The following is a 17,642-nucleotide window of genomic DNA, read 5'->3' as shown; positions in this document are numbered from 1 at the left end:
CCACTTTCCCTGCATCATGGTTTCTTGAAGACATATTGAAGGGTTAAATGTCGTGTAGTAGCTTCTCAAATTTCGCGAGTTTTTAATTCAACGTATTTTATTGGAACACACACACAAAAAAAAGTAAATAAAAATTTTGACTGCGGAAACTTGAATTTCGACGGGTTTGAACGGCCCGCCAACGTGCAGACGACGTGCATAATCGTGTAAACAGCGTCATTTCTCTTATGTACAAAAGATTCATTATTGTTTATAACTGAATGTCTTTTTTATTGAATTAATGTTTATGTGTGCAAAATGAGCAATACAATTCATTAATAATACGTAGAATATTAAAACACACAAGGAAATGACACAGCATTGTTTTTGTTGATTACAAAACCAGTGACTGACTGGTTCTACATATAAAACTGAAGAAAATAAGACCTTGGTTGTAGCTGTAGTAAAATTAATATGGTTGTTTTAAGTAATGTTATTTATTGTTAATAAATGGAACAATAGAAGTAGCTAACGATAATGGTAAAGAAAAAAGAGAGATCGCCTATGTAAGTGCGCACACGTGAAAACATATCGTCATTACTTTACATAAGAATATGAAAGCAACACTTATTTACTGTTCATATATATTTTAATTAATGTTTCTGAATTTGTTTTTCTTGAATTAATGTTTGTGTGCAAAATTAACAATACAATTTATTAATAATACGTGGACTATTAAAACACACGAGGAGACGAGACGGCTGCCGGCATTGTTTATGTTAAAGCTTACAAAACCAGTGACTGATTGGTTCTACATATAAAACTGAAGAAAATAAGACCCTGATTGTAGCCGTAGTAAAATTAATGTAAAAAAAATAATATGGTTGTTTGAAGTACCTGCAATGTTATTTAATGTTAATAAATGGAACAGTATAAGTAGCTAACCATTAATGGTAAAAAAAAAGTGAGACTGCGCGTATGTAAGTGTGCACATGTGAAAACATATCGTCATTACTCTACATAAGAATATGAAAGCAACACTTATTTACTGCTCATATATATTGAAGGGTTAAATATTGTACTCTGTATAGACAAGCAGAGAGAGAGAGAGAGAGAGAGAGAGAGAGAGAGCAGCTGAACTGCCTGATGTAAACAAACCTTAATTTCCCGCGGCTTTGTTTTTTTTTTTTATGGGGATTAGCTCACCCGGGCATAGGTCACTGACCTACATTGGGGCCTGAGGGGCAAAAATTTAATACTCCTGTAATAATAATAATTCAGATAAAAAACAAAACAAAAAAGCTACCTATCTACCTATTGGACAAACTAAAATCGTTCCGGACCACAGGAGTTTCCGGACCACAGAATGCCGGACTAGAGAGGTACAACCTGTACCACTCTATTACACAACACTGCTAAGCTGTGATGTCACAGCTTGCTAGCCTTGTCCTTCTGATGGGAAACTTTCAATAGTTTTCACATTTTATGAGTGACAGTTGTGATGGGAAATTCAGAATAGTCTTTGGATTGTTTCAGAGGATACGAGCCAACCACTAATGCAAAGAGTCTCCTTGGTCTAAAAACTGCTAGGCACAGTGTGTGTGATTTTGAAGCTGCCTGTCTGCAGGCTCAGCTGTAAGATGGGATTTCAAGATAAATTCTCTATTTTTATCAATCAACTCCATCATTATTTCTTCTTCTTCAGGGGATCATCACCAGATGGTACTTTTGGTCCAATTGACCCAAGCAAAGACAACAATTATGACTTCCTCCAGACTCTCTTCACCGAGGTTACCGGGCGCTTTCCTGACCATTACATCCACCTGGGTGGTGATGAAGTCAACTTCTCCTGTTGGTGAGTTAGTTTGTGCTTGTTTAGCCACATATAAATGACTGCAACCCTCATTCTTACAAATTCTTATTTTATTTTGTATCCAGTAGTTTAGGTGGAGGGAATGTTTACAGTAAGAGTAGAGTCTGAGAAACTCAATATTAACACCATTTAGGCCACCTGTATTTTTGCTTGCCTGCTCTATGGTGAGTGTCAATTATGGCTTCGTCCTTTTGTGTTTGTGTGTGTGTGCATTTTCTCAGAAACCTTTGCTTGCATATTGGTGATTAAAATGCTTGTGATTCTTGTGTGGACTCACTGGCCAGTATGGCTACTATAGTATCCATCTTGGAGTTTTTGAGTGCTGATATGAGGGCTTGAGCTGCCACCATTTATGAGGGCTGCTACTGCCACCATTCATGAGGGCCTGTGTGCCAGTAACAATTCCTGTTACTCTTATATATCACCATTGGTAGCGTGACGATAGGAGGCTCGTGGGTAGGTGTAATGATAGTATCAAGCAATAGGGAAGAGATAACGGTAAATACTGTAGGTAAATAATAGACACAATTATACAAATACAAAGTTTATTTAAACATGAATATGAAATTAGAAGAAAGAATTATATTGTACTAACAGACGAAATCTAGTACTAGGTCCTCAGGCTCCACATACTCACACCATTACTGGGTGGACATATTCAATACCCTTCCAACCCTACTGGGTGGACATACTCAATAGCACAACTAGGATAGTCACTTAGCACCATACATATTAGAGCAACTGCCACTACAACACTCAGTCGTCAGGAGTGATACTCAAGCAACAGCCATGGGGTCCAGCCACCATGGAGTACTATCCGACGAACTCTGGAGATCCCAGTGGGTTAATTCCACCACACAAATATAGCCCTACTGAGGTAGACACTCATCCACCAATGATGGGGGCTGGTAGTGGTGTGTGGCTTGGTGGTCCGGGTCACCTCGTGGACCGAGCGTTAGGGCCAGACGAGCCAGCTATGGGGGCTATAGGTGGTCTGAAGTGTCTGACGGCCGGGTCTCACGAAGGTAACTGATCCTACTGGACCTCGGACATGTCCCCAGACATAGTGGATACAACATCCACCCTACAGACACGGCCTAGGCTGCGTTAGGGACCTGTATGGATGAAGGGACGGGCACTTACTAACGGTGACAACAACAACACGTTTCAGGGGACGTTAAAGACGTAAATATGACTTTACTCAGAGCATATCAACTACGTTACTGTAACACTTGCACAATCAACTATCAATTGGGTCAAATCACTTAAAGAAGGGCAAATTACAACCCAGCGTGGAATGGCATACCTGTATGGATGAAGGGACGGGCACTTACTAACGGTTAAAATGCCCGCGGCGCCCTCACTCAAACTAGGCCAGGGAGTCCAGCTACTCCTATTCCAATGAATTAATTTACGGTACCCTCTGACGTTGAAATTGAGACTATGAACTCATTTTCATTCTCTACTATTATCTTCACTAACAATGCTCTGACTCAGCTATCGAAAGCAGAATTAAATTGATTACAAAGGAATGGATGGCAACAGGTCCCAGCATACAGCGTCTGCTCCCATAGACAAAGGCGGGGGAAACAGAGAAAACGGGGGACGTTTCCACTGGGGGACTCGGAAGGTTTTGTGGACGTTTGAGCGTAATATGAATCCTTAAGGTTTTCAGGTTAGCTCTTATCATGACCATTACAAAGCTTCCTCCTTCCCCAAGATTCATCATTATGCGGTAACGTTCAGAAAACACGTAAGTAGTGACATACATATTAAATCATTAATATAAAGTATAAATCCTCATACAAAACATTGCACAAATTATATCAATAAAAATAGAAAAATAATTCCCTACCGGTGGTCAGGATTAGGTACAAGAAATGGAAATCTGTTAACATACAATTAGAATGTGACACACCTTCATAAAAAATATATTGGGATACATATTACAAAATAGCACCAAAAATAATAGCACATGGGGTTAGGTACATCATGTCATAATAATACTGAATGGCGGTAAATACATCATATCATATAATAATAAATGGTGTTACATACATCATATCATATAATAATAAATGGGGTCAAGTACATCATCATAGAATAATAATGATTTGAGTTAGATACCTCATATCCAATAATAATAATAATAAATGGTGTTACATGTTACAAAATACACCCTCACATCGGTAGATAAAATGCACACTCAAAATTTCTTACAGAACTCAAATTTCAATGTTCATAGATTATGAAAGTTTCTTTTACGCGATTGGTCAAATGCTGACAGGACACACTGAGATTTAACACAGATTTCTCAAGCTAGGACATAGACGAACGGACCCCATCAAGTCAAAGGAATGATTTGTTGCCCTTAATCTTAAGAGTTATGTCGCACTCGCGAGAGGCAGCACCCTTCAAGGGACTCCGAACGAGCGGGTATTCCCAAGAATTCAATGCTAACGAAACGGTCCTCATGAGAACACCACCAAACCAAAAACTGTCTGTACTTATGGCATTTGCCATGTAGAAGTAATAGCACCATATTTATATGCCCGAATACTCCCTGAAAGTCACGAACTCTACACCTATATACCAACAACACCCAGCCTACGTAGGACTTACCAACCAGAACTTGAGAATTCACCACTGGTATCTTTACTCATACTAGTAACAGATACCCTTCAGATGATTGCATAACTGCCAATACATCTTCCAATCTCTGTCTTTACTGCAAATTGACCCTTCCTCTGCAAAATACTTTTAACCCCCCAAAAAAAAAATCCTCCATTTTTTGTTTTCTTCTTCAATTACCAAAAGTTACCTACAACAGATTGTGCACTTCACTACCCATCAACAACCAAGGAGGTTCACTTACAAAGCCCACTGTTTCTTAAAGATCCAGTCTAACCACTGGTTTTCTCCTCCTTTACCCATGGCTTTAGCGAGTTTAGCCAGAAGAGCTTGGGCTTCTGTTGCTAGTTCAACAGCGGCTTTGGCCATCATGGTCCCCTTATTTGCGTTAGCATCTGCCATTGTGTTACAACAAATCAATACTACAGGTATATCCCACTGTAAATACAATACATGCACAGTGCTCACTCAAGACCCAAGGACTGGTACTGATTTTCTGCAATACGACTAACACTCCATGCATCAACTATTCAAACTACTGTTCAGATTATTAATCTCCCCAAAGATACTATTATGGCATCAAAAATTCACTTAGACACTTTGCCATTCACAGACTCAGTATGGTGCAACACTGCGTGAACACTTCACGAATTTCCGTACTCACAATTCTGGGTCCATACACTTGTATAACATTTTCCATATACCGTATCACCATAAGGTCCTCACATATATAATACTGTATTCTGAAAGTATACTGGCATTAGAGTTCACATAACATACGTTACACAAAATAATGACCCGTTAGCACCTGGTTAAAATAACTTTAAAATTATAGCGTATACATAGGAATATTAATAGTAGGAACTGTAAAATGCCCCGAGATATTAAGTAAATGGAATATATATCCTACCTAACACATAACTAAAGAATATTACAAATGCAGAATTAGCATCCACTTAACCTTTGCATATAGTGCAATGCTTCTGTTAGCACTCAGAATTAAAACACTGGGCACTCCCACGATGGAACATTTCACAACTAGTGCCACGGCCCAAACATGTATTCACTGTCTGTAAGTAATACTGAGTTAACAACAGAAAAAAAAATTTGGGCAGATTGTTACATATCAAAATTCTTCCACTATTAATGAACCTTATTCACACTCTACAAGTTATTGTTGCAGGTTTCCTTTTACTTTAAACAAGACTTTTCTAACCTAACTCCAAGGTATTTCTTTGAACTTATTTCACTCTCTCTGCAAACCACCACAAAAAGCTGTACCTCGGAAAAATATGGAACAAAATTATTAGCAATCTGAAATACTCATTAGTTACAGTGGAATGGTTATTAAATACCCGTACAGAGAAATGGTTATCACTCAGTTAAAACTACAGTATCACAGTCATTCCTCCCAACTCGATACTATGTTCATTACATCACCATAGCTGCCACCATTTATGAGGGCTTGAGCTGCCACCATTTATGAGGGCTGCTACTGCCACCATTCATGAGGGCCTGTGTGCCAGTAACAATTCCTGTTACTCTTATATATCACCATTGGTAGCGTGACGATAGGAGGCTCGTGGGTAGGTGTAATGATAGTATCAAGCAATAGGGAAGAGATAACGGTAAATACTGTAGGTAAATAATAGACACAATTATACAAATACAAAGTTTATTTAAACATGAATATGAAATTAGAAGAAAGAATTATATTGTACTAACAGACGAAATCTAGTACTAGGTCCTCAGGCTCCACATACTCACACCATTACTGGGTGGACATATTCAATACCCTTCCAACCCTACTGGGTGGACATACTCAATAGCACAACTAGGATAGTCACTTAGCACCATACATATTAGAGCAACTGCCACTACAACACTCAGTCGTCAGGAGTGATACTCAAGCAACAGCCATGGGGTCCAGCCACCATGGAGTACTATCCGACGAACTCTGGAGATCCCAGTGGGTTAATTCCACCACACAAATATAGCCCTACTGAGGTAGACACTCATCCACCAATGATGGGGGCTGGTAGTGGTGTGTGGCTTGGTGGTCCGGGTCACCTCGTGGACCGAGCGTTAGGGCCAGACGAGCCAGCTATGGGGGCTATAGGTGGTCTGAAGTGTCTGACGGCCGGGTCTCACGAAGGTAACTGATCCTACTGGACCTCGGACATGTCCCCAGACATAGTGGATACAACATCCACCCTACAGACACGGCCTAGGCTGCGTTAGGGACCTGTATGGATGAAGGGACGGGCACTTACTAACGGTGACAACAACAACACGTTTCAGGGGACGTTGAAGACGTAAATATGACTTTACTCAGAGCATATCAACTACGTTACTGTAACACTTGCACAATCAACTATCAATTGGGTCAAATCACTTAAAGAAGGGCAAATTACAACCCAGCGTGGAATGGCATACCTGTATGGATGAAGGGACGGGCACTTACTAACGGTTAAAATGCCCGCGGCGCCCTCACTCAAACTAGGCCAGGGAGTCCAGCTACTCCTATTCCAATGAATTAATTTACGGTACCCTCTGACGTTGAAATTGAGACTATGAACTCATTTTCATTCTCTACTATTATCTTCACTAACAATGCTCTGACTCAGCTATCGAAAGCAGAATTAAATTGATTACAAAGGAATGGATGGCAACAGGTCCCAGCATACAGCGTCTGCTCCCATAGACAAAGGCGGGGGAAACAGAGAAAACGGGGGACGTTTCCACTGGGGGACTCGGAAGGTTTTGTGGACGTTTGAGCGTAATATGAATCCTTAAGGTTTTCAGGTTAGCTCTTATCATGACCATTACACTGAAGTTTAGGTTTTGGTTAAAATTTCATTTCAGTTCATATCTTGGGGACATTTTACTGCATTTGATTTCAGTGAAGCTTATTATATTCACACATTTGTTAAAATGCCTTGACCAACCCATTATATAATGAGTAAGGATTATGCATGCTGCAGAATCTGTTTGACTCTACATTGGATATACTGTACAGTAAATGCAAACCTTCTGAAAGCTCAAAAGCAGTTGATTTTCTTGAGACTTGAAGTTTTGTACATTTACCTGCTTTTTTACCTCATGGTAACCTCACCTAGAGGGGACCATGCTGGAGGAAGGAGGCCTGTGGCCTATGTTGGATCCCCCTATTGTCCTTGATAAGCTTGTCTAGGGTACTTTTGAAGCCTGGTACTGTTCATGCTTTCATAGTTTGTGCTGATAGACTGTTAGACTGTTTCACCTTTTGCCAGCTAACTAACAGGTCAAGTGGTTGATTATTTTGCTGTTGTGCTCTTTTATTAAATATATAATGTAATGAGCATGTACGGATCTTGAATTTGCCAAGATGTCTTTAACAGATTACAATATTACACAATAATGGTGACCAATGTGAGAAGGACGTGGGTGTGTATGTTGACAACGAACTGAAGTTTTTGGACCATTGTAAGAAGAAAGTAAATGAATTGACAAACCTAATGTGGGTCTTACAAGGTCGTTCAGATACCTAGACAGTCCTTCCCTTGTCATGCTCTTCAAAGGTGATGTGCTTCCCCCGTTTGGAGTACTGTCATATCGCTAGAGACTGTCAGTTGATTGAAAACCTTAAAAGGAGGGCCACCAGACTGGTGCCTGCACTATGGCATGTAATTTACCCTGAGAGATTAGAGCACCTGCAATTACCTACCTTTTGCTATAGGAGGGTAAAAGGTGACTTAATAGAAGTCTATAAACACCTCAGAGGACATTGCTCAGTCGAGTGCTCATATCTGGAGCTGGCGGATGCCTGCCCCACTAAAGGTCACATCTTAAGGTTGAAGAAGCCACAGGTTAAAAAAATTGCCAGGGCAAACTTTTTTGGGGGTAAGAGTTCTGAAATTTTGGAACAAACTTCCAGAGAGCATTGTGACGGCACCAAGTGTGAGCTCATTCAAGACCAGACTTAATTAACACTGGCGCATGTACAGATACATCCTAGAACCAGTACATGCCCAGTATTTACCAACAGTGCATAACAGAGATGTAACCGACTTCCGTAGTGGCAAAGAGGATAAAGGATAATAATGAAAATCACCTTTACTGATGGGACAGTCTGGTTCATGATTGAGTTATACTTTGGTGAAAAAGGTTATCTTGTTTGTGTCATTTCTGGTGTGAAAAGTAAAACTTAATATTGTACGCACAGTACTGTACCTCACAGGGGCAAACCAAGAAATTGGGTAGGGGGATTTCCAAATATTTGAGCTGGGTGAGGAGCTGACTTAGCAAGCTACAGATCACTAACGCTAGAGAAACAGTTCTGACTAGAGGGGTTCCGGCACATATTTAATTTGCACCAACATAAACTACTGTGCTGAATGTTTAACACATTTTTATCATTTAGCACCCTAATGTTAAAAGATCATAGAAAGGTCATAAAATTCGTGTAAAATATAGTTTTTGCACAAACATGAAATACTTATACTTTTCAGCAAGCATATTTGCAAATTTCATCTTCCAGGGATATCTTTGTATAAATGTGTCATTTGCTTGGTTTATGTCCACTGTTATATCTTGTTGCAGTCTCTCACTCACCATTATTGATCTGAATAGTGTTTTTATTCTTTTCAGTCCACTAAAAGATTTTTTTGCTGAGCATGTTGTTACTGGCAGGGTGCACAGGATAATGAGTATTGCCCTCACATTGGGGAACATGTAACCAAGGTGTTTGAGGGAGGGTGGTGGTCAATGTAGTTGGAAGGTTGGTGGGGAACTGGTCTTTGGCCTTTTTTTTTCCACCTGACACGCAAGGTGTGTACCTCACTCGTGATGCTGCAAGGGGATGGCAGGTCCTCCCGGCGGAGGTCAACCAGCTTTGGTATTCATCTGTTGCCCTCTGCTGGTGTTAGGGTTACCAAGATGGATGGGATGATGCTGAGTCCCTGGAAGGCCTTCTGGTGCAGGGTTGAATGTCATCTCCGGCTCTGCCAGGAGATGGTCTCGGAGTGGAATGGCCACTGTTCTCCTGTAGTAGTCAGCTGGTCCATCAGCTGATGTGTTTTCTCAGTGTTATTGGCATTTGCAGAGTTTGGGCATGAAAGATGTGACACTTACAGCCTCACACAGCTGTTCTGGTTGATGAAACCATTCAAAATAGTAATCATCCATGTTGTTTCGGATGTCACGTAATGCTGCTCTCACACAATTAACTTCACTGCTAGCCTCATCGATGTCCTTGGCCTCTGCTTGAAGGCTGGTGGTCACACCTTTCAGGTAGGATAGTGCATTATTGGTGATCATCAGGACACAGTGAAGTCTGTCCTGGTGATGGTGAGCAGCAGGGCCTGGGCATCAATCAGTAAGTCTGTGGACCAGTTGCCAGGACCAACCTCCACAATGTTCTCCATACAAGCCAACACCAAGGGATATAACTCCACAAAGGTTTTAGGGCGTCTAGCCATTGCGCCCAACAGGTATGGCATAAGTTTTTCAGCTCGTGTTTCCTTGATTCTGGTTGGGTCTCCAGGACAGCCACCTCAAAGGTATGTGCATGTTTGGGATGCTCTTCCATAAAAGAAACTTTTGAAATCCTGTCCTTGTTGCCCATCATGTTCCTGACACTGGTGATCTTGATGCACTTAACAACAGCCAGGTTGAGGGAATATGATGAGCAGTGCTGGTAGAGAGCCAAGGGTTTGGTCTTCTTAATGATAGCTGCTGCCCCCTTGGAGCTCCCAGCCATGTTGCCAGCACTGTCATAGGCCTCACCTCTTAAGATGTTGATGTCAAGTCCATACCCTGTGATGCTGGTTGTCATCTCTGCTAGATTTCTGCCAGTTACCACATTGTCTTCCTCCAAAAAAGTCCACCAGGTCCTCTCTGATTTGGTAATGCTGAGCTGCTGCTTGCAGGCAGAGTCAGTGACCTCATTAGCTGTGATGGGAGAAAACCTTCTGGAGAATATTGTCACAAATCTGTTCTCCACAAATGTGAATCAACTGGTTCTGGATATTCCAAGATTTGTACAGAGCATTCTTGGCAGTTGTGCTGAGGGACATGCCTCCATACTGAAGTCAGGAGGGTCAGAAAGTTGCCACGATTGGTATTGTTTTTGTGTCCTCGCAGATAAATGATCTGACGGCCACAGAAAATGATATTTTTGATGATGGATTCCAGTTTTAATGTGTTTTCATGCAGTCTAATAACCAGCGCATGATTCATCAAACTCTGAATGTCCTCACGTTTACCATTCGTTACATCTAGGAAGTCTGAGGGCTTGGTAGTTGCCAGTATGTGACTCTTGGATGTCATGGTGGGATAACTTGGTCTTGAACTTGGTGAAACGTTTCTGTACTCGACTGATGAGGTCTCCCTTGATACTCTGCCCAAACAGGAGACAGTTGACACAGTAGCCACCATTTTTTTGTCGACTGTAAACCAGCCAAGTGTACTGTCGAAGCCAGGCATGCTGGAACTTGGCCAGATTCCTCTCTTGGTGGGAAATTGTAGTCCACATCTGGCTTAAAACAGCTGGTAAGAAGTTGAAACTTCTTGTCTAGAGTAAGCTCCATGTGTCCCAATGGGGTTTCCAGGCAAACAGGAAATCCTACTGGGTGAGCCTCTACCTCATATTGTATTAGAATTGGTGCCCTGATATGATTTGTGAAACACCTTCAGTCATGCTAAATGGAAATGTTTTACAGGGATATAAACAATGATCTAAATGAGTTTTTACATATTATTTTTATAAATCTATTTTGGGATTTTATACCTTGAGATTAGTATGCATTATCTTACAGGATAGTAATACATCTAATTTGTGTATCATTGTAGTATGTAGCTACTGTATTATATTTTATCGTTTCATTGTACAGGACCAATACAGTGATAATCTTGAGTGAATCACATGGGGAGAAATTCTAATACTGTATACCTATTTGATCTAATCATGCATTAATGTATATTACTTATGTCTGTCACTATTGGTACACATTCTTTATTTTTAATAAATAATATGTGAGTGATTTTCCAGGAAAAGCAACCCGAACATTACAGACTTTATGGCGAAGATCAATATCACTGGTGACTACAGCAAGTTAGAGCAGGTCTACATCACCAAACTCGTGGACATAGTTTCCAACCTTCCTACCAAGAATGGGTTAGTTTTGAATACAATTTCTACTCATGAATAAGTTTCTTACTGGGGTATTATTTGGGTAAAGGCTCTGTGTCTATACAGTATATCCAGACTATATTCTGATAACACAAATTAAACCTGATTGGAAAGAGTGAGTGTAGTGTTTTTACAGCATATATTTGGTGGCCTATAAATAGATATGACATCTTGATCTACCCATTGTTTGTCCACTTGGCTTGAGGTTGGGTGAGCATAAAGTCTTTCCCTGATTACAAACATTTATTACACAAAACATATGCTAGGTACAAACATACAGTTTTTTGCAGCTTAAAACATGCATGAAAAAAAAAATCTATGAATTCGTCTACACAATGCTACAACATTCATGTTTCTCTCTAGAATGGTCTTCGAGATATGATTTTTCATAATCAGGGAAAGACTTTATGTGCACCCTGTATTTCTATTACTTTAATATTTTGTTGGATATACCCATATTAGTACATATTTGTTTTTATACTTAATACTTACAAGTTTTTGATATGCTTTATTGTATGTTGCCCTTATTAGATTTCCTACAACCAGTATATTAACAGGTATTACTAGACCATAGAGTTTGTCATATATCTTATACAGTTAACCCTCACTTTACGCGGTTAATGTAACCCGGAGGGTCCCGCGTAAAGTGAGAAACGCGTAAAGTGAATAACATAACATATGGGATTAATTGAAATGGAGTCCGGGCCGATCCCCAAACTCCACTTTTTGACGACACACAACTATGTTGTAGTAAAAATATTATCTTAACTTTATGATGGTATGCACACACAATTAATAATTAAGAGAAATATCAATAATATTAGGTTTTTTAACACTTACATTAGTAGAAAAAATGGCTGGGCACACGGGGATGGGCGGTTGGTTCCGAGGCAGAGGGCAGATTATTGGCCCTCACCTGTGTCACTTGTATCAATTGTATCACTATCCACCACAGAGGCTTGCAGGGCCTCTTTGTCAAACTCCCCAAAGTCCATATAAGTCCATATCCTCACCATAATTATCACTATCACTGACTTGGGCCGGCTGTGGTGGGTGGCGGGTGAAGAACTGGTAATGTTTTGATGACTGGGCGACCTTGTGCGCACCATGTTCGCGCAGCTTACACAACATGGCGGATGGCGGGAGGTTTGGATCCAAAAATGGCGCGGCTCGCCAGCCGCTCTCCGCGTAAAGGGGTACACGCACCGCGGAATGTGAGCATCCTGGGTTCCGGCAGGGCACCGCGTAAACGTGGAAACGCGGAATGCGGGACCGCGTAAAGTGAGGGTTAACTGTATACTGTAACAGTGACGTCATTGCGGGTCATTCTGTGGACATAGATTGAAACAGGCTCAAACAGGCAGCAAGTGCAGTTATCAGTAGTTTCTAACGTTTATATAGTTTCAATCGGTTATAAATTCAGCTGTTCTATAAAGACCCATGTATGACCTAATGAAAGGAATATGTCCGAATTTCAGTCTTATATCCCATATCTCAGTTTTGACTTGATTGACAGTGATCTATTGAATGATGATGGTAGCGGTGTGACAGCCAGTCACACCGCTACTCAGCCCACATCATGGAAGGCCACTCACCATGCAGTGGCCTGTGTTGTGCCTAGCTGTAGTATGTAGTGATTGTAAGCACTCACCCACAATCTGTTATGCCACATGTTACATGTATGATTATCTAAAAGTCGATTATCAGGGCTTGTAAGATACAACTACACATAGAAATTGACAAGCACTAATATATTTGTAATTGATCATACACAGCAACTCATTCTCCAATATTATAGCTAATTATTGTTCATAGGCATCATAGCAGGTGGCAAGATGTTTAGTGAATTGTCATCGTGAGTCATCCCTGAAAGCATCCTATTTTATTAGAAGAAACATATCATTGTAGCTGGACAATTGCCTTTAAAACTGCACATTTCGATACAAACTTGCCCAATTCATTTATAACTGTGCTTTAAACCAATCCATGCCAATGAGCATACTGTATGTAATATTGTCTCACATCCATTATATCCATTATCTTCTCTCATCAATTATGTTAAGTTCCTAAATTCCACACTACAGTATTAGGTTGCTCTTTTGTTATATGCCAGGGTATAATAGCCATCATAATCAGAGGGTAATCCAAATACACATATATGATTTACATTTATACCTAATCTTCGTAATAAGTCCACCCACCCTTCATCTTGATCACCGCTCGCAGTCTGTCGGGCATAGAGGCGACGAGGTCCTGGATGAGCTGCGGTTGGTCGCGGAACAGTTCCCACGGGCATAGGTGTGGGCCACTAGTTCAGCTGGTGTCTGCTCCAATTCTGGCTCCCAACATTTCACCATATTCTCTCACTTAGCTAATTCTATCTGTTGTCTGGTCATGTTGTAGTGGATAGGAGGAATACCCAAGCTAACATCAAGGTGGATACAACACATTGATCTACCCATGATTGGCTAACTTGAAACTTTTTGCTGATTTGCGATTGGCTGCCGATACACTCATTTCATCATCATTCAGTACAGTGTATATCATTTTATCATTATCATTGATCTTGTCCAAACTGCTGTACGACATATATAGACTTACATTTGTCCATTCACATTTTATTGGGTCTTAATTGGGGCTTCAAAGGACAGCAGACTTTTTAACTGACTCAAACTATATGAGCATTGTAAACTACTGACAACTGCACTTGCTGCCTGCTCGAACCAGTTTCAATCTTTGTCCACAGAATGACTCGCAGTGATATCACTGTTACATATATAAGATGTATGAAAAACTCTATGGTCTAGTAGTACCTGTTAATATACTGGTTGGAGGAAATCTGATGAGACAACACAGTAAAACCAATAATTTGTACCTCCTAATTTCTAAATCACTCATAATTCGTAATAATTTGCTGTTACTAAAAATATATTACAAATTTCATTATATTTTGTAAAATTTCAAAATATGAATCATTTCAAAATATTTTGATATGTACAGGGGGCCCCCCAAGTTTGCGGATTTTTATTTTGCGGTCCTCTATTATTCGCGGATGACACCCTGGATGTACCCAAGAATGTCTGCGGGTAGTTTTAAAGCTGCCGGCATTTTCGCGGCTGGGACAGGGAGCCATTCGTTCTAAGAGACAGTAATTTCCTTTGACTGTACTGTATTGTAAGTACAGTACAGTAATAATAATAAAAATAATAATAATAATAATAATAATAATAATAATAATAATAATAATAATAATAATAATAATAATAATAATAATAATAATAATAATAATAATAATAATAATAATAATAATAATAAACTGTTTATTAATTGAGTTGCAGCCGGTGGCTGAAAATATACAAACTTACATTTGATTTAGACATAATGATATGTGTTGAATACATTTACAGGGTTGTAGAGTGTGTGTAGACACGCACACACACAAAACACATATGAATAAATAACAATTGGAAAATCCTCTCAAATAATCAGAAACAAATTTATTAAAAATGTGAGTCTACCCTCAAGTCCGTGCTTTATTACTTTATTAATAAAGCACGAACTTGAGGGTTAAATTAATTTGTTTCATTTGTCACAAAAACGAATGTCACTATATTTGAATTTTACATGACCTCATGCCCCCACACAGGAAGCCACTGCTCAAAACCAATTCAGTCTTGGTCCCTCGGGTCCAAGATTAGAGGGTTTATACCTGTGTCACATTAGGACATTAAACTGTTTATCCTCACACAGGTACTTAGTGTGGCAGGAGGTGTTTGACAATGGAGTGGAAATTGCCAATGACACAATTGTACATGTGTGGAAATATGAAAATGTTCCAGTGGCTTGGAAGCATGAACTGAATCAGGTATGTGAGTGATTAATGAACAATAGATACTTTACTGTATAAATGTTGAGCTTTTATCAGGCTGTATCATCACTGTAGTTAATGATACAGCACTGAGTTGGCCAAGAGAATATTAAGCTGAACATTAAATTGTTTAATAAATTATATTAAAATACTGAGTCAAGTGGGAGTATACAGTGAGGTGCACATAGAAATACTGCACAGTATGAATACTGTTTTTGCTAGAAACCGAACCAATTCACCCACTCTGGAGCTGAAAGCAGTAATTTCTTTAATTGAGAATACTGAAGTAAATATGAAATCATGATTAGTAGTTCAGTAATCTACATACTATAAGAGATTATTAAACTAGATACAGTACTGCACTCTACAGCATTAACACTTTATTCAGTACTGTATACTGTTTACATAGGCTACACACTGATCAACTCATTCAGCTCACAAGTTCAATATCTATCCTTGCATGATAGGAGGAAATAAAGAACTGAATGTGATATGAATTAAACTTCTTTGGAAAATCAAAAGCCTCTTTAAATACAGTACCGAAAGAGATATGTACTTAACATTACTGTTTGAAAATGGTCAATAGTTTCTCTAAGTGATCTTTTTCATTAATAGTGATTGAAAAATACATAAGTGTAAACAATGAATTTACGGAGAGTGAAAGTAAACTACAATGTTGCATTTCAGGTGACATCTGCAGGATACAAGACAGTGTTGTCCTCATGTTGGTATCTCAATTACATCAGCTATGGGGTAGACTGGCACAAGTATTATGAGTGTGACCCCCAAGATTTTCATGGTAAGTTGTTTTGAAGGAAAAACCATGTGCCCATTAATGGTGATTTGTGGCATGATGATAGATTGATAGGCATTTTAGATAAATATTTATAAGGTTCTCCACCACAACCCAGCTTCACTTAAGTTATTAATATTGTCCCAATTACTGTTTTTATAGATCTTGTCCTTTTTCATCCTCTTCAGAGCTTCAGACCCCATATAGTGTGTTAAAAATTTCCTCTGAGACTTTATTTTGAGTACAGTATTGTTAAAAAAGTTTTAATGAAAGTTGAATTGGAAAGTCTCTACTTTTATTTTCTTTAATTATTAATTAATTAATAAACATTTTACATGTGATTTTCTCTGTTAATATAGTTTTTTATATTATTTGTTTTATTTAATGGTACTACTGTTTTACTCTTACTGTATACTGTATATTATTTAGTAATGATAAGAAGTATCTTTCCCTTACCTGTATCTTGGGGTCTGCACTTTTGTGCTGTACCAATCATGATAATGTTCATTTTTACCCACCAGGTACAGACAGCCAAAAGCAGCTGGTAATGGGTGGAGAGACATGCATGTGGGGAGAGTACGTGGATCGCACTAATCTAATATCTCGCACATGGCCTCGGGCATCTGTTGTTGCTGAGAAGCTGTGGAGTTCTTCTGAACATACCAACAGTACCAGTGAGGCTACACCTAGGCTTGAAGAGCACCGCTGTAGACTTCTTGCTAGGGGTTATGATGTTGAGCCTCTCTGGCCTTCTTTCTGTAGTGCTGATGTATATTAAATTTGAAAGATCAATCATCTTAAACCCATTTGTGATGTTAGATCTTTCTGTCCTGAAAGTATGGGCAGTATCCTGGAGCTACTACATAGAACTCTGGCTGTGCAGTAATTTGTCTAAGTCAGATTACACACTCCAAATATATGAACACTTGCTGCAACATCCATATTAATAACAGTGTCTTCTCACAAAAGGCATTACACTGTATTGGTAATTGGTTCTGTTACTAATACTGTAGTCCAAACCTATTAGTGTACTGCATATGAAGAATACTTCCTAGCCTAATATTTGATGCAAAATACTGAAGAACTTGTTATTTTGGCACATGAAAAAAATTTATAAAATTTTCTGTTGGTTTTAATATGTCATCTCCCTATACTGTACTGTATTGTGTTGTGGACTTTGGCACCATTGGTTGAGGGTCTATTTTTCACTTTTCGTACTATTTCTGTATTCTGATAAAAGCCTTATTTTTATTTTCATCCTTTTGCCAGTTATCAGTAATATATTAAGCAGGAGAAAACTTGGTTGTACAGTGATCCCTCGGTTAAT

General features: G+C 39.3%; 1 protein-coding gene across 1 annotated transcript in view; it reads left to right on the top strand.

Annotated features, from left to right (window-relative positions):
* The window catches only part of LOC121878084 (beta-hexosaminidase subunit alpha-like), a 64,734-nt gene extending 47,297 nt beyond the window's left edge, over positions 1-17,437 (top strand). The window contains exons 9-13 of the mRNA XM_042384076.1: positions 1,685-1,834; positions 11,514-11,639; positions 15,405-15,519; positions 16,210-16,321; positions 16,837-17,437. Of these exons, the coding sequence (XP_042240010.1) occupies positions 1,685-1,834; positions 11,514-11,639; positions 15,405-15,519; positions 16,210-16,321; positions 16,837-17,093 (760 nt within the window). The 3' untranslated portion in view covers positions 17,094-17,437. The remainder of the gene's footprint in view (positions 1-1,684; positions 1,835-11,513; positions 11,640-15,404; positions 15,520-16,209; positions 16,322-16,836) is intronic.
* Positions 17,438-17,642: the final 205 nt, after the last annotated feature.

The sequence above is a fragment of the Homarus americanus genome, unplaced genomic scaffold, assembly GCF_018991925.1.
Source record: "Homarus americanus isolate GMGI-L3 unplaced genomic scaffold, GMGI_Hamer_2.0 scaffold45562, whole genome shotgun sequence".
NCBI lineage: Eukaryota > Metazoa > Arthropoda > Malacostraca > Decapoda > Nephropidae > Homarus > Homarus americanus.
The sequence above is the reverse complement of the archived record's forward strand: the minus strand, read 5'-3'. Positions and strand labels throughout refer to the sequence as shown.